The 23939-nt window shown below is 38.7% G+C and overlaps 3 protein-coding genes and 2 pseudogenes across 3 annotated transcripts; 4 read left to right on the plus strand and 1 right to left on the minus strand.

Moving 5' to 3' along the window:
• The first annotated feature begins 7764 nt into the window (after positions 1–7764).
• On the plus strand, positions 7765–10184 carry LOC126797085 (lariat debranching enzyme-like; annotated as a pseudogene).
• An 837-nt stretch (positions 10185–11021) lies between these two features.
• LOC126797086 (uncharacterized) lies at positions 11022–13301 on the minus strand. The gene is made up of 5 exons (XM_050523768.1): positions 13023–13301; positions 12729–12816; positions 12508–12607; positions 11664–11752; positions 11022–11364 (listed from the first exon to the last, which is right to left on the minus strand). Exons 1-5 carry the CDS (start codon positions 13192–13194, stop codon positions 11022–11024), a joined length of 792 nt encoding a protein of 263 aa, XP_050379725.1. The 5' UTR covers positions 13195–13301.
• Positions 13302–14229: 928 nt separating this feature from the next.
• On the plus strand, positions 14230–15543 carry LOC126797087 (U-box domain-containing protein 35-like). The gene is made up of 5 exons (XM_050523769.1): positions 14230–14398; positions 14543–14646; positions 14778–14899; positions 15151–15365; positions 15464–15543. Exons 1-5 carry the CDS (start codon positions 14230–14232, stop codon positions 15520–15522), a joined length of 669 nt encoding a protein of 222 aa, XP_050379726.1. The 3' UTR covers positions 15523–15543.
• Positions 15544–15642: 99 nt separating this feature from the next.
• LOC126801251 (U-box domain-containing protein 34-like) lies at positions 15643–18655 on the plus strand. The gene is made up of 5 exons (XM_050528745.1): positions 15643–15904; positions 16097–16201; positions 16577–17002; positions 17529–18287; positions 18508–18655. Exons 1-5 carry the CDS (start codon positions 15665–15667, stop codon positions 18595–18597), a joined length of 1620 nt encoding a protein of 539 aa, XP_050384702.1. The 5' UTR covers positions 15643–15664; the 3' UTR covers positions 18598–18655.
• Positions 18656–18965: 310 nt separating this feature from the next.
• On the plus strand, positions 18966–23674 carry LOC126797088 (U-box domain-containing protein 52-like; annotated as a pseudogene).
• Positions 23675–23939: the final 265 nt, after the last annotated feature.

Here is a 23939-nt window from a genome sequence, read left to right on the forward strand (position 1 = left end):
AGACTACTACTTAAAATAAATCCTAAATTACTTATATACAATTGATCAACCATTCATCGCATAACCAAAACACGAATTTCACTCAAGAAACATGTATGACACGCATAGAACATCATATAGGCAGCAACTTATTTCGATTATATCTAAGTCCATTTCAATTCCAATTCTAATTAGAGTCCGAAGCGGTTCATCTAATCGTTAAGACTTCTTATTTATCTAGAATCAACGAAGCGTTCAATCCTAAACATATGCTAAAGAGAGTTCAACATAACGAAGCGTTCTAGTTAAACAACAAAGTAGCACATAAGCACATTAAGTCGAATTGAAACATGTTACACAAGCATGGCGTCACTCATCTTGATTAAACATGCAAATCCCTAGAACTATCACAACCCTAAACAAGTATCAATTATTGAAACACGAAGCGCATATTCAATCAAAGAATACTTTGGTGAATGAAATCGCAACCTTAGGAGAACCATGGCCTTGGCTTCCTCAAGCATTGATTTAGATGCACAAGTTCAAGGAATTAATTGAAATAAAACCTAAATTGAAATCGAAAACCTACTGCCCCTATTCATCTAGCACGGCATACATACATATTTCAATGAATTCATACAATCAAAACATAAAACCAAAGAAGTCTGAATTTATGCTCTTCATATATAAAACCGAAAATCACATCCAAGAATTCATACAATGAAATCGAAAATTGAAGAAAACCAAAAGAAAAATTACAAGCCATGGATGAATCACACTTTAGAAACCTTCTAGGATGAAGCAAGGATGATTCGGATTTGGATGAGGAGGAAGATGAGCACGGTTTTGTGGTGATAGATGAAGGTTTTGTGGCTTGAATTTTCTGGTTGTGTTTGGGCAGCAATTCGGCTGTGTTTATGAGAGAATGAAGATGAAAAATATGAAGGGAGGCCGAGCTATATATAGAGGAAGGAGGAGAGGAGGCTGCTAGGGTTTAGGATGGGCTGATCCATGTATGCACGACTGGGATTTCTTCTCCTTAATTAGATCGAATAGCTCTCCTTGTTTTCCTTGTAGAACAAGCTCTTATCTCCTTGATTCTCTCATGGGCTGCACGGCATGGGCTCCTTTTTATTTACTGAATTGATAAGGCACGGCTGAACACCTCTTCCCCTTGTGTAACTCGGATTTGAACTCCTTCTTTATCTCTTTGAATTATCTCTTCAATTCTGAAATTAAGAAAAGAAAATCAATAGTAAGAGATAATGTATTTCGAAAATCATGTCCTAATCTAGACATTAGTTGTCTTAAAAAGACACATGTAATAGATGAGCTTAACTAGATTAGGAAAGTTTCTAATTTGCAAAAAGGAAACTTACTAGAATAAGTAAGTTACTAGAACAAGGAAGTTCATTTAGGAAAGTTTCGTAATAAGAGTTTGAGTTCAAGTAGGACTTTCCAAAATGGTACGTTTCCTAGTCTAACAAGGATTACTAATGCAAACATGACTCTCAAGAAATCGCCAATGCGACCAAAACGTAGAAAGATGAAGACTCCTAATTCAACTAGGTTTCCTAGTCCTATAAGGATTCATACTCAAACTAGGACTCTAGACCAATTCTTCGTTTTTTACTCGTTTAAGCACAAAAACACATCCATAACCATCCAAGACTCCTATTGTGACTCAATGACTCGATATTACAACAATAAGGGTTAAGCAAAGTACAAATGGAGGTAAAAACATATTAAGAACGTAGCACAAAGTGCTCCTATCAGCAACTGAGTCGTTCTCGGCCCAAGTCAAATACTTTGACCTGAGATGGTGGCGGCGCCGCACCCTTCGGGGGAGGACGTCCCCGTCCCAAACCTCAAGGAGGCAGTGTGCCTCCTCATGCCTCTAACTCTGGTAATGGCAAGTCTCCATGCTTCAAATGTGGCTTCTTCAAGCACTTTAACCGTTATTGCCACGCTAGTAAAGATATGATCAAGGCATACTCCGCCCACAAGAAGTTTCTAGAACCCGAATCGAATCATGTAGATGAGGACCTTGAGATTGAAACTCACCACTTCTCCATGAAGCCCGAGCCCCTTGCTTCCAAGGCTAAGTCTCTGGCCTCAACAATGGATACTCCCGACTTTGATTAGTCGTTTTTAGCTTATTCTAGCTTAATGATTTCAAGTATTGTTATGGTCAACCGTCATTGTTATTTCATTGACTTTGTAATAGTCTTTTAATTTTAGAATTAGAAGTTCGTGTGTGATGTATTAAACATTGGCATTTAATAAAATTTCTCAATTGCTTGTTTACAAGTCGATCTCTTTGATAATTTTATTTACCTTACACTTAGCATAATGGTCAACGTGTGCAACGCACATGGTTTTTTAATTTGAGAATTTTGGGTTACATAAGACCCCAATAGCACTACATTGTGAATTTAGAACTTCAAATTATGAAAACGGACCTCGGAACATCAAAAATTGACGTCGTTTTGGCCATTTGGCCATACCCAATTACTGTTCCACCGTTTTGGCCGCCTTCCAGCCACTTAACAGAGTTTCCGGAGCCACCATATGGTTCATGCCGGCGTCCCCTGTCGGACTTGGAGCTCCGGCCTCCAAACCGGCCAGCTCCGACCGCCACCGGCCGGTTTTTCGGCATTCGGTGACGCCGGTTTCTGCTGGTTTCTGACGATTTTTTCGTCGTTTCTTGTCATTTTTCTGTCATATTTCCAGCAGTTCTTCTACGACGTTTTCCCAATCCAAATATTCACCCAGTTTTGAATTTTTTTGACTTAGTTTTCCGGTTTTCTCCAAGTCTGTTATCTACAATCACCAACACTCTTTATATGTGTTTTTACACCGATTTTGGATGGTTTCTACCACCCTAGTTTACTGTTTGGTATTCCATTTCTTCAATATCATGTTTTCCAACTCTTTCGTTGAAGAATAAAGTACTATTTCCATGTGATACATTCGATGGGATCGCATTTTGTTTCGATTCCCTTTCTTATAATATTCTACGGTGTATTGTACATAATTGTTCCTATGTCACTAACTCTCTTAATTTTCATTTTGTAGATGTCCCGTGGTGAAACCAAATGTCTAGTTGATTGCGGAACCACCCACACTGTTCTACGGCACATGTAGTTGTTCACGGATTTAGTGTTTTCGACTTCTTCGATGACTACAATGATTAGCTCAAAATTCATCATTCAAGGAAGAGACACCGCCTCTTTTATGTTGCCTAATAGTATGACTCTCAATGTTGTTGACGCTCTTTATGCGCTGAAGTCTCCCCGCACCTTTTTAAGTTTTAAGGACATACGTGTCAATGGTTTTCACCTCGATACTTATGTTGAGAATGGGGAGGAATATGTTTGTGTTACCTCTGAGAAAGCAGGCCAACGCCGCATATTAGAGAAAATGAAAAGTCTCGGGAATGGTTTGTATCTCACTTCCATTCGATTCTTTAAATCATATGCGGTTGAATGCAACTTTTGTGATTCAAACTCTTATATGCTTTGGCATGCCAGTATTGGGCACACTGGACGTGATATAATGATTAGAATTCTTATGAATTCACATGGTCATCCATTTTTCAAGTCTCAGAAGTGATTGGAGGATCACCTCACCCGTGCTCGGTGAGGCTGTGCCTACCCGTGCTCCACACGGTGAGGCTGTGCCTACCCGTGCTCCACACGGTGAGGCTGTGCCTACCCGTGCTCCACACGGTGAGGCTGTGCCTACCCGTGTATTGTACGGTGTGGCTGAGCCTGCCCCTCTCGGTAGCTCCACGACATTCATGCCGTCGGTGGCGGAATCCCCTCCTTCACAAGAGCTTGTGATGCCTCCCCTGCTTTCTCATGACTCCATGGTAATTTTTGATGCCCATCGCTTGTTTTGCAAAACTTGTTCTCTTGCTAAATTTCAGGGAAGTCCTTCTTTTGCTAAGGCTTCAACCGAGAATATTTCATTCTTACAACATATCCAAGGTGACATTTGTGGAAGTATTCAACCAGAATGCAGACCTTTTATATATTTTATGGTATTGGTTGATGCATCGACGCGTTGGTCACACGTCGCTTTGCTCTCCACAAGGAATGCTGCATTTGCTAAGTTATTAGCTGAGATCATCAAACTTAGGGCTCACCACCCTGACTATCCTATCAAATCCATTCGTTTGGATAATGCTGGAGAATTCACCTCCAAAATTTTTGATGATTATTGCATGTCTAATGGGATCAAAGTTGAACATCCCGTTCCTCATGTTCAGTTACACAACAGTCTAGCAGAGGCTACCATCAAGCGTCTTCCGCTTGTTGCTCGGGTAATGATTATGGGTGCTAACTTGCCGCTCTCTGCGTGGGGATATGCGGTGTTGCATGCAGTGACACTTATTCGTTCTAGACCCAAGGCTAACCAAGCGTTTAGTGCGTACCAGATCGTAACTTGTTACGAACCCAATATTTCACACTTACATATCTTTGGTTGTGCCGTCTATGTGCCTATTATGTCTCCACTGCATACTAAAATTGGTCCTCAGAGACGATTAGGTATCTTTGTTTACTATAATTCCCTAACAATTGTCCGCTACTTAGAACCAACCACCGAAGATCTCTTTACTACAAGATTTGCTGATTGTCACTTTGATGGGACATGTTTCCCGTCGTTAGGGGGAGATGAAAATGTTATCATTATAAATGAATGTTATGAATTGACGTGGTGTGTCCCCACTATGTCTCATTATGATCCCCGCACTACTCAGAGTCAGTCAGAAGTGTAACGCATTATCGACTGCTAGAAATTCACGGATTCGATGCCCGACGGCTTTGTAGATATTGCTATAGTGACGAGATCAAACATACCCATTGAAAATGTACCGGCACGGTTGGATGTCTTGAAATACGGGTGTGGAAGACAAGCTCTTGGACCTAGCAACGTTGGCACCATCCCCGAAAGTGGGAAGGCAGCTGGCGACAGTGCAACCCTTGTGGTGACGATGCCGAGATGGACCGGCATAGAGCAGCTTTAGCCTCGGCTCCTCAGAGGAAAAAGGGGATATCGATAAACTCTAAGGATTCAAAGCCTAGAAAGAAGCGAATGCAAAGACACAACGCGTCATCAACGATGAATCTCCATCGTATGAAGTTGTCTCTGATTACAACTATGTCCATAAATCAACTCAAGTGTTACCGTGGGAAGCTATTGAACCTTGTTTGATGCCAGAGAACAACGAAATCTCAGTGAACTACACAAGTGAGCAATCGGTCCGAAACCGAGCCACTACATGCATTGATGACATTTTCGCTTATTCTGTCACACATGAGATTTTATCTGAATACGATGTTGAACTTCACTCTGTAGATGAATGCGAACAAGAGCAGATTAGCCAAAGTGGAAGGAAGCAATCCAGGCAGAACTTGACTCATTAACAAAGAGAGAAGTCTTCGGAAAGGTTGAATTGACTCCAAGAAATGTCAAACTTGTTGGACATAAATGGGTCTTTATTCGTAAGCGTAATGAGATGAATGAGATCGTGCGTTATAAGGCAAGACTCGTGGCATAAGGATTCTCATAACAACTTGACATTGACAATGAAGAGACATATTCTCCTATTATGGACATCATTACCTTCCGCTACCTCATTAGTCTGGTAGTGTCAGAAAGACTAAACATGCAGCTTATGGATGTGGTCACTGCTTATCTCTATGGGGATCTTGACGCAGAGGTAAACATGAAAGCTCTAGAGGGACTACATTTACCTCCATCAAGTGCCTCCAGACCACGGAGTGCTCATACAATCAGATTACGTCGTTCGTTGTACGGGTTGAAGCAATATGAAAGGATGTGGTACAATTAGTTGCACAAGTACTTGAAAGAGAGAGGTTATAAGAATGATGAACTATGCACATGCGTGTTCATATGAAAGACAAATTCTGGATTCGTCATCGTTGCGGTCTACGTTGATGACATGAACATAATTGGTACTATTGATGAGATTGAAGAGACTGTGTGTCAATTAAGTCGGAATTTGAGATGGAGGACCTAAGGAGGACGAAATTTTATCTCGGCCTTGATGTTGTACATAGGGCCGACGACATCTTAGTCCACCAGCCGAATTATACATAGAAAATGCTTCGACATTTCAATGTGGATCTATGCAATCCATTGTCTACTCCCATGGTCATCTGAAGTCTAGATATCAAGAATGATCCATTCCGTTCTAAAGAGGATGATGAAGAAGTTCTTGGTCCTGAAGTTTCATACCTTAGTGCGATTGGGACACTATTGTATCTTGCTCAATGCACTAGATCATACATATCTTTCGTAGTGAACTTATTAGCTAGATTTAGCTCCGCGCCTATGCTATGTCATTGGAATGGTATCAAGTATTTGTTTCGGTACTTGAAAGGTTCCCTTGACATAGGATTGTTCTATCCTTATAACAGAGAGAACACCATGGCCGTGCCACCTTATATCGGCGCCACATGCAGCCCCGGCAGCACCGCCTTACGCGGAAGAGCCACCATAGGCAGCCATGGCATGGTGGTAGACCACGGTGCTGAGAGCAGCATTCGGTCCCGACTTGCTCCTTCCCCCGATGGAAAGACTCCAAACAACTTGTTAGTTGGTTATGCCGACGCATGGTACCTCTCTGACCCTCACAAGACTCGTTCTCAAACCGGTTATGTCTTTACCATTGGGAATACAGAGATATCTTGGAGATCCACGAAGCAATCTCTTGTTACTACTTCTTCGAATCACGCGGAGATCATTGCTCTCCATGAAGCAGTTAAAGAATGTATTTTGGCTACGGTTACAAGTTCGTCATATTCGTGATTCTTGTGGATTAGTAGTCTTTACAACTGATCAATCTACGTGCATTTATGAAGATAATGCTGCTTGCATAGAGCAGACTAAGTTAGGTTTCATCAAGGGAGACAACACCAAGTATATTTCGCCCAAGTTCTTCTACAATGTTTAACAATAGAAATTCTTGAATGTTCAGATCAATCAAGTTCACAATCCAATGTTGCGAATTTGTTCACTAAGTCTTTGCCTAAATCCATTTTGTGAAACATATGAAGAGCATTGACATGCGTCGTTTATCAGAACTTTAGAGTATGGTAGACTTCAGGGGGAGTCTACATCACATGTTAAGATCATTAAGTAGTTGGTGCATTGTACTCTGTTTCCCTTCGATCAAGTTTTTTGTTTTACGCAAAAGGTTTTTTTTTGCTTGACAAGGTTTTTACTAAGGCAATGTTGTGCGTCATGCAACCTAGACATGCAACATAAGGGGGAGTGTTCTAGGAAAATTAGCTATTATACCCTTTTGTATCTTAGCTTTATTATGTTTCACTGTAATAGATTAAGACTCTAAATCCTACGGTATTGTGGTTTTGTAATGCCTATATATAGGCCCACATATCATTCAATAAAGATACAGTTATTTCATCATGCATCAAATTTATGAATATCCACTTGCGGTCTATTTTCCTATAATTAAATATCTTTGGGTATATCTACTTGCACTGCAGGATTTGATTTTCTTTTTTGTAAATGTTCGTGACCGTGAGTTCAATATATATTACAAACTGATCGAGGAAGATCCAATACCTTATGAAAGTCATGCACACAGTTTTCATAAAAAGGAAGATCCAATATTATCAAATCGGCAAGGCATTCGATCAGAAAAAAAAAACTCCAATCCCTTGGGAAACCCTAGCCTCAATATATAAATAAAAGGTTGCTTCGCCATTGGAGGGCGGGTACCCAGAGATGATGAAAATTGCAGTAGAAGGTTGTATGCATGGTGAGCTCGACAAGGTCTACAGCATCCTCAAAACATAGAAAGTCATCACAATATCGAATCAACCTCCTCCTTTGCTGCAGTGACTCTCAGGCCGTCAGGAATGAAGATGATCTCAAGAGTTTAAACACGCCTCAAAAACACCAGAAGATGAACTTCTTTTGGAAGTATTATTCCGACGAGGCCAAGGCTCCCTATCCCACCATATTCATCGGCGGCAATCATGAAGCTTACAATTATCTATTGGTACTCTACTACGGAGGTTGGGCGGCTTCTAACATATACTTTTAGGGTTTGTTGGGGTCGTCAAATTCAGAAATCTTTAATAAAGTGATCTGGGTTCATATCTAAAACCAATTGAATTGAAATAGATGAAGTGATCCAAACTCTCATAAACTCATAAGCTAGGTCAAAATTCTCAATGTGTGAACACGCCCTCGCACGTGTGGCGAATTTTCAATCTATACACGTAGACAATATTTTGGGTAACGTAATGTGCACATGGATGTATATTCCTAATGTCACACGTGTAGCGAATTTTCAAACCATACATGTGAACAACATTTTGAGTAACGTGGAGTGTGCGTGGATGTATATTCCCAATGTCGCACGTGTGGTGAATTTTCAAACCATACACGTGGACAATATTTTGGGTAACGTGGAGTGCGTGTGGATGTATATTCTCAATGTCGCATGTGTGGCGAATTTTCAAACCATACACGTGGACAATATTTTGGGTAATGTAGAGTGCGTGCGGCCATTTGGGCTTCACAGATGGACGTGGTTAACCTGTTCTAATACCATAATAAAGTAATTTGAGGTTCACATACTAAACCAATTGACAATGGATTGAGTGAGCCAAACCCTTATAAAGTCACATGCTAGGTCCAAATTCCCAATATGAGATGTATATTCTCAACAACTTTCGCGTCGGGGGCCTCTCTGTTATATATAATTCGAGACACTATAGATTAGGCCACTATGAGAGGCCTCCTTATAATGGAAGTACCATCTGGTCAGTACATCATGTTCGTGATTATGAAGTACACAAACTCATGCAAGTAGAGGAAGCCATTGATATTTTTTGTTTTTCACACGATTGGCCTTTAGGCATCACTGATTGTGGAGACTCGGAGCAACTTTGCAAAGAGAAACCAGGTTTGAAGACCGATGTTGAGGAGAAAAGGCTGGGAAGTAACGCTGTTGCTTCCTTGTTACAGAAACTGAAACCACCCTATAGGTTTTCAGCTTATCTGCACTGCAAATTTGCAGCTTGTGTTCAACACGGCGAAGGTGGTCCGTTAATGAAGTTTCTTGCTCTTGATAAGTGTTTAGCAGGAAACGATTTTCTACGGATTATTGATGTTGAATCAGGTCCTGATCCCTCTTTTCTAAATATCTCGATATATCTTTAATATATTCCCGATATATCGGTAAAATTAAGAAAACAATACAATATCCTCCATATCCTTTTAAGCTATCAATTAACGCTAATTTCATGGTCAAAATCTGATATATCAGGTAAACCCGATTTTGATCTGATATATCATATCTTTTTTTTTTATTTCAAAAAAAATGTTACCGTTTTACTTTTGTGAGAAAAGAAAAAATGTCTAAACTTAAAATTGAGATGAGTTTCGTCTCAAATGAGTGAAAAAGTTCATTTTTTTAGAATACAAAAACTTCATATTCATATTTAAACGCTGAAACCTTAATCATCACGCGAAACCTCTAACTTTATATGTAAAGACAAATAACTACCAATCTACCTCAATGGCTCAATTCTTATTTAGACACTTCTTTTTATTATTTAAAAATATTTGTGTATTTTTTATTTGGTACATGTTTGTAGTAAAACTCATAAATATATTAAAGTTAATTGAAAATTAGAAAATCTGATAAATCCAATATATCTCGATATATTTCTGATTTCCCGATATATCCCTGCTTCTCTGAAACTGATACGATGTCAGTAAGTGATATTTAGATCATTGCCTGGCCCTTGTGAGATTCAGTATGATGAGGAATGGCTCGGAATAATAGATGGTTTAACTCCGCTTTCCCTCTCACTGTCAAAAGTGTGAATTTCGATAATGTGTATCTCGACTAGGAAGCTTGCCGAAAATGGGGTAGGAGTAAGCTACAATCAAGAGGAACCAGACCCTTCGAGTTCTGCAGGACAACTCCATCTTATAATCCCTCTAACAGATCAGGAGGCTCAAGGGGTGCCTTCCCTGGATGCACTAGGAATCCTGAAACGGAATCTTTGCTGCAGTTTTTGGATCTTCCTTATCTTCTCGATATCATGTTAGAATCTTCTAATACAGCAAGCAGTTCTGTGTCATCAACCAAAGAGATTTTCATTGATGATGTGGACGAGTCTGATGACTGATAGAGAACAATGACCTTCAGCAGTGGCTGCTGAATATGAAGATGTTTGCAATGGTATGGTGATGATCCTTGGTTGGCTAGAAACATATTTAAGATTTCAATCATTTAGTTCTGTCCTTTTTTTTCTTTTCTGGTGCAACATCTAGCTTCTTTTAAAGTATAAATTTCTTCAAAAAAAATGAAAAAATGAAGATAGCTAGCAATTTAGGAGTTCAGGCGAAGTTTACTTAGTCAGGAGTTCAGTTGCTTACAGTTTACTTCAAATAATTTGGTAACCATCTAATAAAACTCACAATTAATGAATTTATTGATCTTAATATATTATTCTTCGCTACTTGGGTTAATAAAATGGGACCTGAGGAACTTAGGTCTCAGCTATGGAGCTTGAGATCATCAAAATTGGTATTATATCCTCTGTTAGAGTTATGGAAACAATGCCAATTTCATGTTAGTAGTTCCACATGCAGCCTCATTATTCTTGCTTTTGTCATTAACGCTTTTAGCAATTTTCTCTCAAAACTGCTATATCCATGGGCTCAGTTGACCCAAATTTCTGTTTCATGTAAGACAAACAAAAAAAGTTCTTGTTTGCACCATTTCAGATCCTATCAAGGAAAATATTAGAATTAGATTTAGTTACATCTACCGAGCATCATTTTGTACAAGGGGTCGCGGCTCATTGTTCTTCACTGCCTAGATGCAGAAAATAGGTAGTACCAAGGGAGCATAGACCAGAATAACTTCATAACATATATTCCAAGGAGCGCTAGCTCAAACATGTCATACCTTAATCAAAATGGTTAAATGGATTCTCCTGCTGTGGGCCTGTGGCTAAGTCCTAGATCCGTTTCCTGAGGAACTCAGGCATCTCAATCAACAATTCCTGCCTTTCGATACCTTTCTTAAAACCTCCAACAACCTTGGAGTATGAGAGCCACCCTTTCCAGAAACGAGGCGACTTGCTTTCAGGCACAGGACCTTCCTCCACATCTCTACTGGGATGATCCTCAAAGTCGTCACCCTGACTGACTTTTTTGTCAAAATTCTCTGAACCCTTCTCTATTTTCTCCACATCTCTTTTGGGATGATCCCCAGAGTCATCCTCCTGACTGAAATTATTGTCAAAATCCTCAGGACCTTTCTGAACTTTTTCCTCATGACCATTTGATCCATATGACAACCTTCAAACCAGCAGGTGTTGTTATTACTCAGTTACATTCATATATTCTAACAATAGTGCTTTGGAAGAAGATGGAATATAATTAACAAAGATCCCCAAATCACTTAGCTATTTTCCCTTTTCCGGAGATTCTCATTCTTACTTTAGAAAGTCACTTAAAATCTGGCAAATGTTCCTACAAGTACTTTATATCCTGATGCTTGTCTATGCAAAGAGTTGCGCACAGATAGATATCTTAAATTCATTCTGGTCTTAACCTGGTAAATCATGCACAAACAAAAAGCTGGACACAATTCTTACACTAAATGCCGTCTGTAAGGCACACTCTCATGCTGAGACCCTTTTTCGAGAGGCATGTTGCTGATGGACATATGCCTACTGAATTCAATCTGCATATACCAGAAAGCAAACAATAAGAAGTTGCCGGCAATAGCTTAACACAAAACATAAACAGAAGTATTGATTGGCTAAAAGTTATATATTGCATGATGGGATAGGGACAATGAGAAGCTAACTAATTTGGACTATTTAAACACATATGATGATATTGCATTGTTCACTCCATTCACATCAGAGCACAAATAGATGGCATAAACCAGTTGGCACACGTAAATGCTGGTATGCTATCACATGATATTGCTACACTCACTGATACTTTCCTGCACGAAAATGAGCTACGATATTAGAATTCATCTAGAAGCCAAAGTATCAAGTATGTATTTCACTATGTCATTTTACTATAGCTACTAGCAAAATGGGCGTATAGGGGTAAAAGCATATCTACTGTGCCTTAGAGTTCTACCAATGGAATACAAACATATTTTGGTTCCTACTAAATTCTATCATCTAAGTCAGAGTTAGTGGTTCAAACATAGGTTTCACACAAGAGACTTTAGGAAGCAATTGTCAAAACGAAAATTCTGCCACGAAGCAATTGTAAAGCATAATATAAGGATTTGGAAGAGTCAGGTAATTTGAACGATGATGTCCAAATGTAACATTAGGTACCATAGATTTGCATAAGCAATGTAAAAGTCATCCAACCATAGCTATCTTTGAATATGCAAACACAACGTGGGCATCTGCGTTGTGATCCAAAAGTGCAACAACTGAAAAAATGACATTATCCTGAATATACACATACTTGATCACCATCCTTGATCCCAAAATTCCGAATATTCGCTCTATCATTAGTTAGCTTCTTATCTACATGGCACAAGCAGAAATGCCCCCAAACTAGTGACCTGATACCACAAAATCAAGTATCTCTTACATGTTAGAAACAATGTTAAACACCATTACACCAATCAAAGCTACCGAAATTAGTAAAAGCCTTATCGATTACATAAACACCGAGAGATTTACCATGGAATGTTGCTTTTACAAGAAGTAAACACCAACTCTACCGCTTGTTTGAGCTCTGCTACAGTCGCAGTTCTCCCAACCTGAATTTCTGTTAGAATTCAAATCTCATCAACTAATTTCAACAAAACTCACAAGATAACAAAAAGCTAAAAGTCAATTTCTGTTTGAAACAAGCACAGTAATAGCTTTTTTCAAAAGCACTTTTCCAAATTCCACTATCTCTAATCCAAAAGGCAATTTCCAGTTTCCACACACTTATATATAAGAAAGCCAAAACGGAAGTAGGAAATATACCGAAAACAGAGCCGTCGAGCTTCAGAACGGAGAGCGTGAGCAGCGGCGGCGGAGCTAGTTTCTTATACGAGTGACTCATGCTCCTCCTCCGTACACCGTCGTTCTCGTCGACGACGTCGTTTTGCGCCAGTGGAGCAAAACGCCGCCGCTCTGGCAGCTTCAAAAGCTTCATACTAGTGCGGATTACGGCCACCAGGTACTTGTTAACCTCTCAAATTCCGGCTCAGTAATAATGATTCTCAGATCAAATCACGACGCCTTGGAATAGATCAGAGTCCGATAGCGAAATTGATGAGTTTGATATCATAGTGGTGACTAGGGTTTTAGAGAGAGAGAGAGAGAGAGAGAGTGCGAGGACCGTTATGGTGTGATCGACGCATTTGGTCTGGGATGTGGTGAGCGCGTGAGGTGTAGTGAGAGTGGGGAAGGATTTCAAGTTTTTTCCCAACGGCTTCTTTTTGTCAGTTATTATAGAATAACGCGGAAGGCTCCCTTTTTCTGTTGTTTGAAATTATCTAAGAGGCCCCCCCTATTGTGGAGGATATGTGTTTTAGGCCCTTTTATGTTAGTCATAATTTTGGAGTGAATGTTAGAAATTACCTAGCTAGTGAGTGTTAAAGTCTGACCAACAAATGTAACAAATAAAAACCGTTGATCTATAAGTGACGGTTTGATATAGATCATCAAACGGTCATATAAATCTCATCATCATCTCTCGTAAATTAAGTTGTCACATAAATTTTTACTCATATCGCTCATAAATTATGTCATCAACTTCTTATTATTCTAATTAGTCTCAAACTTTTCAATGTAACAACAATTGGAGTCACAATTCAATAATTTCTAAACCATATAACAGACTTATTCCATAATCAGTATATTTAAAATAAAAATTGCTCCCTTTCAAAAAACAAAAAATGTATTTTCACTGACATCTCTCATGTCAACGTAGTCTCTCTTTATTTTAATTTTAATTATGAAAATAACGGAGTCTCTTGGTTTCTAGACACTTTTGCTTCTGAATGAGTTGTCGTTGGGGTCAAACAAAAACAAACTGTGGCTCAAAAGAGGTAGTTTTCCAAGGATAGTATAAGCTAGAGGTACCATGCATATTTAGGTTCTTAGTTCATATTGGGGTTCTGAATTCCCAGACATTAGAATTACATGAGTTCATAGCTAGGATTGATTACATAGAGAAATAAACAGAATGGGAATTAGAGGCCAATCAACATCAGAAAAGAGAGTGGCACTGGCAATCGACAAGGACAAAGGAAGTCAATATGCTATCAAATGGGTTATTGATCAATTTCTTACCCGGGGCCAAGCTCTTACATTGCTCCATGTTACACGCACACCAAATTCTGCTCCCAACCACAGTAAGTTTATTTTGGTTTCCTTAATTGTCATTTATATATATATGATTTGTAGCATTTCCAAAGAAAAAAATATTGGCATTGTATGATGATGATGATGACGATGATGATGTTGATCATGATGCTGTTCATGTTTATTTTTTTCAGCCTTGCCTGCAGCTGGCGGCACGGTTTTGATCTCTGACGTGACAAACGACTCTCATTCTGAAGAGTTATTTCTTCCATACCGTGGTTTCTGTTCGAAAAAGAATGTGAGTCATGCTTCTTCATTGTCATAGGCACATGCCATTCAAACTCCAGATTGTCACTTTGTGCTACAAAATTGGAAAGACCAAGTTCTTGTTCTTCATTTCTTCTCTTTATGATTTGATTTTTGTGGCAGATCATATGCAATGAAGTCACAATTGAGGATACAGATGCACCAAAAGCATTGATCAAATATGTTGTGGCAAATTCAATTGAGATTTTGGTACTTGGTTCACCATCAAGATCCGGTCTTTTCAAGTAAACTTTTACTTTATGTTATCGATCTTTCTGTTTGTATGCCCAGTAACTATGTATACCATTCATCAGCATAAGGAAAATTACTACGGTCACAATGTAAAAGCTAGATCAACACTAAACATAATAATAAGATGGCCAGCATATTAATCTTCCAATCAGTGTAATAGATTTGAGCATAATTCTTCCAATATTCCGATCTATTTATGACACAACAACATGCATTCTAAACTATTCAAAGTTTCATTCCACAGAAGATTCAGAACCACAGATGTTCCAAGCACTGTGTTGAAAGGGGCACCGGATTTTTGCAGTGTGTATGTTGTTGGCAAAGGAAAGCTCTCACATGTCCGAACAGCTACCTGTACACCCCGACTAAAAGCTCCCCCAAGTAATCAAATACAGCAACAACCTGGCAAAGTTTCTGGATTAAATGATAAGCAAATGATGAGCCACCGCCAAACTAGAGGTTTGTCTCTATCACCAGGCATATATATTGATTTACTACCTCTCTCAGGACTTTATTTTTTCATTACCTGCTCACTCAAGTTTCTCTAAATTATACAGAATCAGAGAGGATGCGTTATCACCACCCTAGCAAGCTCGATGATTTTGAAATTAAGTGAGTTATATATAACGCATTCAGACATATAGATATGAACGCAGGCTGTGATTTAGGAAATCATACAGTTCAATATGCCTATGTACCATCTTGGAGTAATATCCTTATAAAAATGTAGGTCACCATTTACAAGAGGAAAAGCAGCAATGAACAAATCATATCAGCTCTCACCAGAAACTGATATTTCCTACGTCTGTAGTGACAAGCCAAACATGGATAACATGTTTCCTTCTTTATATGATGGTTTGGAATCAGAAATTCCCCCTAGATATTCAAACACCTCAGAGTGGGACAACAGAAGCTCCACATCGACATCTTACTCAGCACAAAATGAATCTACCTCAGCCCCAACTGAAATCAGACAGTTCAGTCATTCACAGAATGTGGTAAGACAGTTACAAAGCATATTAAAGTATTTAGAATATCAGAAAGTCTTCGAGTCCTGGACCAGTTAAGATGTTCCATATACAATAAATTTGTGTCATGATATCTCAAATGAGTACTAATGTTGCGTGGTTTTCCATGCTATGGTGAATAGACGAACATTTATTTAAACTTGCTTTTCTATGAAATAATAGGATGAAAAAATGGAAGCTCAAATGAGGATGCTCAGGCTAGAGCTCAAACAAACAATGGACATGTACAATACAGCCTGCAAGGAGGTTCACACAGCAAAACAGAAGGTAATGATATAAATCTAATTTAAGCATTGAACTACTTCAAGTTTTGATATCTCTCAAGATCTCAGTTTTGGAAAAAAACTGAACTATGAATTATTTGAAGATGAAATATTTGACACATAATCAAACACTAGTTAAATGGTTGGTTCTCACCATAAGTTTGTACCATATGCACAACCCAAACGTCTAAAATAGGCTTGAGAATCATATCATATAGTTGGCTGTCCTGTAATATATTAATTGCATACTTCACAGTTCACAAACACACAAAAGGGACATCTTTTATATATATGCTTCGTTGTAAGGTTCTGTCAAGCAGATGAAAGCTCTTATGAAAAAACTACTTAAGTATACCTTATCATTGTATATAAATGCCAGGACATGGAACTCAACCGATGGAAATTGGAAGAGAAAAAGAGATTAGAAGAGGCACAAGTAGCTGAGGAAGTTGCGTTGGCACTAGTACAGAGAGAAAAAGCGAAAAGTAAGGCAGCCATTGAAGCAGCAGAAGCAGCTCAAAGAATTGCTGAATTGGAATCACAAAAAAGGAGAAATGCAGAATTGAAAGCCGTTAAAGAAGCTGAAGAGAGAAAGAAGGTATCAGAAGGTAGGGTCTATGATATCAGCTATAGAAGATACACACTTCAGGAAATTGAATTAGCAACAGAAAATTTTTCAAAATCTTGCAAGATTGGGGAAGGAGGTTATGGTCCAGTTTACAAGGGGGAACTGGACCACACACCAGTAGCGATAAAAATTCTACGACCAGATGCAGCTCAAGGAGAGACACAGTTCCAGCAAGAGGTTTGTTCTTTGAAAATTATAAATTTCAACTACTATCTTCGTAATCAGCACTGTCTTCAGATATTCAGCATATAACTAAAATAATTAGTGAAAAGAACTACCACTAACGAGCTTCTACTTGAGTATTATTTTGAATCTCCATTCACACACTGTAATTATAGTGTGGAACTGTGGATACTATTGTTAGAAAATAAGGCACCTGGTTCTAGTTTTTTTTTTTTTTTGGTGACAGTGAAGAGAAAATTATTGAACTGTTTATGGAATTAAAGATAAAAGGAGAAGATGTTCACTCGTCTAAGTTGATACATCACACAATGACATCAATCCAGTTGTAGTGATTCATAGTTCACTTAAAAACAATACCAATCATGTCACTCACTCCTGTCAAAATACCTCAATACAAATGTAAGGGTCACTGATATTTCATAGTTTTAATATTTATATAGGTCAATCTCTCTATCACTTAATTATGCAGTATTTTAGATCTAAATGATCTTTACATATATCTGATACCACCTTTATGCAGGTTAAAGTACTGAGCTGCATGCGACATCCGAACATGGTTCTCCTTCTTGGAGCTTGTCCAGAGTATGGTTGCCTGGTTTATGAGTACATGGCTAATGGGAGCTTAGAAGATCGTCTCTTCCAGCGTGGTAACACCCCTGTTATTCCTTGGCAATTAAGGTTCAGAATAGCTGCTGAAATTTGCACTGGGCTATTGTTTCTTCATCAAACCAAGCCAGAGCCCCTAGTACACCGTGACCTCAAACCCGCTAACATTTTGCTAGACCATAACTATGTGAGCAAGATTAGTGATGTCGGTTTGGCCAGACTTGTCCCTCCAGCAGTAATTGATTCGGTTACTCAGTATCGCATGACATCAGCAGCCGGAACATTCTGTTATATTGATCCAGAGTATCAGCAAACTGGTATGCTGGGAATAAAATCAGATGTCTACTCACTCGGGGTTTTGCTTATACAACTAATCACTGCCAAGTCACCAATGGGTTTGACATATCATGTTGAGAAAGCTATTGAGGAAGGTACTTTCACTGAAATTCTTGACCCTGCTGTTCCTGACTGGCCAGTTGGGGAAGCCTTAGAGTTTGCCAAGCTAGCATTACAGTGTGCTAAAATGAGAAGGAAAGATAGACCAGATCTCGGGAAGGTTGTTTTACCTGAGCTTATCAGATTGAGAGAATTCGCCGAAGATAGCAGAACTTCTGTCAAGCCTGATGGTGGTGAAGAACATTTATCAAGACATGATCCCAGTTCCAGAAAACAAGTAAGTTACATATGGCATAAATCTATCACTGCAAATCTGCAATAGATAAATTATCTTAGGAACTTTAAACATAAATGCATACCATAAGATCATGTAGGCTTCTGTAATTTCATAATAACCTATAGTTCATATAACTCTTGATGCGATCTTCACACAATTCTTGTTCTAAATCTATCACTGAAATGCTTGACCCAATCTGTTGTTTTGGTCCTTTTTTTAGGACGTGCTCAGTGATCTCAATCTACCGTATTCTGAAAATGATAGCTCAAGGAGCCGTTCCAGCACATCATCTTATACAGAAGGAAGATGATTCTCAGACTCGTAACCGGTACCTTTCATTACTTGAAACACCTCAGCCTTTAAGAACGGAAACGTGGAGCTCCAATTCTAATTAACACGACAAGTCAGCTGAATAAGCAGTGTGGATGATTCAGGAGTCGACTGAGTGTAGTTGCTATTAGTAGTTTAGTACTTAATATAATTTTCATTGTAAGTAGTTATAAAAGCTTAGAAAAGAGGAAAACTTGTTTAGAATAGAAATCAAACTAGATTGTACTTTATTGATCAGCAAGAAACCCCAATATGGAGGTTTCAATCTTCCATCCTTAGTATATATATAGCAGTTCAAACCAACCATGCTCGTTGACAGTAATGTAACTAATAACATATCCGGCATAAATGGGTAATGTGGCTAAAATTCGCAAGGACCCTAACTGTCTCGTACTCTCAATACATGCACACATTAGTAAAGAACTCAAACCACAAAGCAAAACGTTAGAGTACTATACTGCAATTCACATAAAGCAGTGAGGCATTATTGCATTAACCATGGCTACAAAGTTAGCTCCCCAGATTAGACGATGTGGAATCGGACTCCATGAGGTCCTGTAGCTATAGGTTCAGATCATGTAATTCCTGTTTTAGAACACCATGTCGATCGTATCAAAATGTATTAGTTCATTATAAACACAGGTCACTTCAACCCATATCCTGAATGTAGTAAATCCCAAAATAGAAATATTGTTTCATTAATATTTCCATGATGCCATTATGTGTTGCACTAAAATTCCATCTGTTTTTAGTTTCTGTACAACTTACAACTGCTCGACTAACGATGTAAATTTCTCAACAGATCTATAATCAAATATAAACAGATGTTAATTGGCAACACCTCTGTATTAACTTAAGTAACCAACTCTGTTCTCCTCTCATACAGAAGTAATGGCCTTCTTTTGTTAACAAATTTCTCCTTACTCTGATCTGCTCCTCTTAATCGAAGTAACCAATTATTTTCTTTTGTTAACAGAATCTCCTTGGTCAAAATCTGGATCCATCATCTGGCCAGGCTTCGACTAACATATACAAAAGGGTGATTTCATAATTGGTTTTGAGGGTGAGATCATTGTGGGTTTAATCTGGTTTGAAATCTGCATGCATTTTGCAGATTTCTTGATTACCAGTAGTTGATTCCAGTAATCAGATACCGATAAATTAATGGGACTAAGAAAGCTAGCATCAGAAAAGAGAGGAGATGCGGTAGCAGTGGCAGTAAACAAGAGCAAAGGAAATCAATATGCTTTCCAATGGGTTGTCAATCATCTCGTTAAGCCAGGCCAAACTCTCACATTGCTTCATGTTAAGCAACCTGCAGCAGGACCTGGAGCTCCCAACCAATGTACATCTGCCTTCTCGATGCATATTTCTAACTCTTTTGTATCCTTTGACGATCATGATCTCATGATTTCATTTCCAATGTTTCTCAGCAGGGCGCCTGGTTCCGAGCTCTGATGTGACTGAGGAGGTTGCAAAAATGTACAAATACCAACCTGATGCTCAAGCCAAAGAGTGGCTTCTTTCAATGCGTGGCATTTGCATAAGAAAGAAAGTGAGTCATGCTTCCTATAAATATGTACATCACATTGTTTCTCCTCAAAATTCCTTCTCCTTATAAGCTGATGTTTGTACCAGATAATCTGCAATGAAGTCATACTAGAAGATTATGATATAGCAAAGGCACTTATCAACTCTGTCGCTGCAAATTCAACCGAGGTGTTGGTACTTGGTGTAACAACTAAAAGTGGCATTTTCCGGTGATTAATTGATTTTTCCACTTTCCAAGGCATAAATCCTAATTAGCAGTAGAACAATTACATATACATGCATCAGTTCTGATCACACCATCAATGTGAATTCTCAACAGATTCAGAACTAGAGACGTACCGAGCAATGTGTTAAAGGGGGCACCGGAATTCTGCACTGTATATGTTATTGGCAGAGAAAAGATATCGTCTGTGCGATCTGCAACTGGTGCTCTACCCCAAAAACCAGAAGGGCTTCCATATCCATTTGAAGAAAATGAGCAGCATCACCTTAGAGGTTTGTCTTGATTTCAGCATCGTCCTTGTCATTACTAACTCTAGTTTCTATCATGAATGAACCATCAGGGTCGCTTACCAAATGACACTGATAAAATCGAGTAAGTTTCAATTGATTTCACTCTAGGTTTCTATAAGTCAAGCTATTTATGAGTAACACTATAATTATGAGGTGGAAATTCACAATTAACAACACAAAATCATACAGGTCAACCACTATATTGGCGATGAGCAGTAAGAAGCAAAGCTTGGGTCGGACCCTTGCCTTTTCTGATAGTATGACGACAGCAATGGCCAGCCCTAGCCATTCAACTAGCTCAGAGTTGGACAGGAGCTCTATATCAACATCTTGCTCCGGAACGACATCTTACACTGGAACCGAGTATATTGACATGACCCATCAACAGAATGAATTTTCATTTAGTTCAATGGAAAGTGGAAGGTCATCATTGTCACAGAACATTGTAAGACACTTTCTGTGCATATGACTTGTATGAAAATTGTAACAGGCACAAACCTACAAGCTTAGAGGCATAGCCGTCAAACTCTTAACATGTCATAATAAGTTCATGGTTACCAGAAGTTTGCACAGTCAAGAACCAGTTTAGATTCCCATCTAGTTACTTTACTATTGCAGAGTAAATATAGAGACATGCATTTTAAATTAAGGTGGCACATACATAAAGACACAGTTGAGAGTACTAACCACTTGATTTTTCTGCGTGAAAACAATAGGAAGGAATGGAGGCTGAGCTGAGGAGGCTTCAGTTAGAGCTCAAGCACACAATGGACATGTACAGTTTGCCCTGCAAAGAGGCAATTTCAGAGAAAAATAAGGTATTCAATGCAGCAGCTTATTCAGGCAAAAGATTTGCTTTGGTATACTGGATAAAAAATATTAAAAACTTTGGTACATATATGTCTTCACATGACATCTTAAACTTACTTGATAGGAGCATGTAAATCCACACAGACAATTTGGTTTTACCTAGATACAGATAAAATGAAAAATATGTATGGAAAAGCATTAAGGCAGCATGCACGGTTCATTTTAAAAGAATAGCTAGGATCTTGGGTTTCAACCACAAACTGAAGCATAAAATGTATTAATGTATGGATCCCAGGCAAAGGAACTTAAGCGGTGGAAATTGGAAGAAGAACATAAATTAGAAGAGGCCCTATTAGCTGAGGAAATGGCTCTCAAACTAGCGGAGAAAGAGAGAGCAAAATGTAGGGAAGCTATTAAGGAAGCAGAAGCAGCTCAAAGGGTTGCCAAATAGGAAGCAAAAAAGGCGAGGATTGCAGAAATGCAAGCTCTGAAGCAAGCAGAAGAGGCGAGGAACGTATCAGAAGCAATGAGATATAATTTAAGGTACAGGAAATATACAATTGAGGAGCTTGAAACAGCAACAAATAAGTTTTCACAAGCTCACAAAATTGGGGAAGGAGGCTATGGGCCAGTATTTGTAGGCGAAATTGACCATACCCGAGTGGCAATCAAAGTACTCCGTCCTGATGCAGCTCAAGGAAAGGTTGCAATTCCAGAAAGAGGTTTGTGATTTTGTATATAATCACTCTGCATCGCTATATCTTTAGCATGCAACAATTTTATTGAATATTTAGCACAGAGACCACAACTAAGTAAAATTATATGCTGAAATCTGATCTTGACCCATTAATGATCAGAAGGTTGAACTATAAACGAAAATTTCTTGTGATAATTAAGACTGTAAGCATTAGAAAATTATTTTTTAGGAGAGAATATGCAAAAAAAATCTGTTTATGTTGGTAATGTATCACACCAAGAATTATAAGTGATTCTCCTTCAAGTGGTTTACTAGAGCCCTAAAGATAACATCTTAACCCTGATGCACTTCTAGATATGAGACAATTATAGTGATCAGATATATCATTGAAGGTACATAAATTTAAGGGGTCTTTATATTTTTTATGCAGGTTGATATATTAAGCTGCATACGACATCCAAATATGGTTCTCCTTCTTGGAGCCTGCCCTGAGTATGGTTGCCTCGTCTACTGAGTACATGGCTAATGGTAGCTTAGAGGACTGTCTCTTCCGACAATGTAACAGACAAGTTATTCCTTGGCAGCGACGATTCAAAATTGCTGCTGAAATCTGCACGGGGCTTTTGTTTCTTCATCAAAATAAGCCAGAACCCTTAGTACACCGTGATCTCAAACCTGGAAACATTTTCCTAGACCATAACTATGTCAGCAAGATTAGTGATGTAGGTTTGGCCAGACTTGTCCCTCCATCAGTAGCTGATTCGGTTACTCAGTATCGCATTACATCAGCAGCCGGAACATTCTGTTATATTGATCCTGAGTACCAGCAAACAGGCATGCTTGTAACAAAATCTGATGTCTACTCACTTGGTATCATGCTTTTACAACTAATTACAGCCAAGCCACCAATGGGATTGACTCATCACATTACGAAAGCTATTGAGACAGGGAACTTCGCACAGATTCTTGACCCTGCTGTTCCTGACTGGCCTGTAGAAGAAGCCTTAAAGTTTGCCACACTAGGTTTACAGTGTGCAGAAATGAGGCGAAAAGACAGACCTGATCTTGGCAAGGTCGTGCTACCTGAGCTCAATAGATTGTGTGCACTTGCCGAAGATGGAATGAAATGTGTCATGCATAGTAATAGTGGTGATGGAAGAGCAATCTTACCAAAACAAGTACAACGCCCTGGATTGATAATACAGGTGAGTACGGCAACCTAAATCTTGCAATGACGTAATGATCTAAAAGAGTGATTTTCTCTAGGACGATCAGATATAAATACGATCGATTTGTATAATTTTGCACACATGTTTAGATCAACCTAAACCTAATACTTACGATATTGTTTTTCATTTGTCTTTCTTTGTTAAATGTTTAAAGTTTGTCTTTTTGATCTCATGTTTAGGAAGTATTGAATAACGTACATCTATCACAGTCAAGCCGGTCAAGCAGAACATCACATACAGACGGAACTCATTCATAATTTTAGGAACTTCCGTATGTTAAAAGTCAGATCCACTTTCAGTCTCTCTTGGAGCACCTCTTCTTGTACCTCGAAATAACAAGAAATTGGAGTCTTAATCTGGATCAGCTCAGCAAGGCAGCTAACTACTTAGAGAGTGGTGGTTCAAGAATTAGTTAGTCAACTTCTTTATTTTTACACCGTAGGAAAAAAAAAATCCAGAAAACAAATCATTTTTACACTTCTTTATTCGTCGGATTAATATGACAGGAAGTGTACGTATAAA

This window comes from Argentina anserina, chromosome 6 (assembly GCF_933775445.1).
Source record: "Argentina anserina chromosome 6, drPotAnse1.1, whole genome shotgun sequence".
Taxonomy (NCBI): domain Eukaryota; kingdom Viridiplantae; phylum Streptophyta; class Magnoliopsida; order Rosales; family Rosaceae; genus Argentina; species Argentina anserina.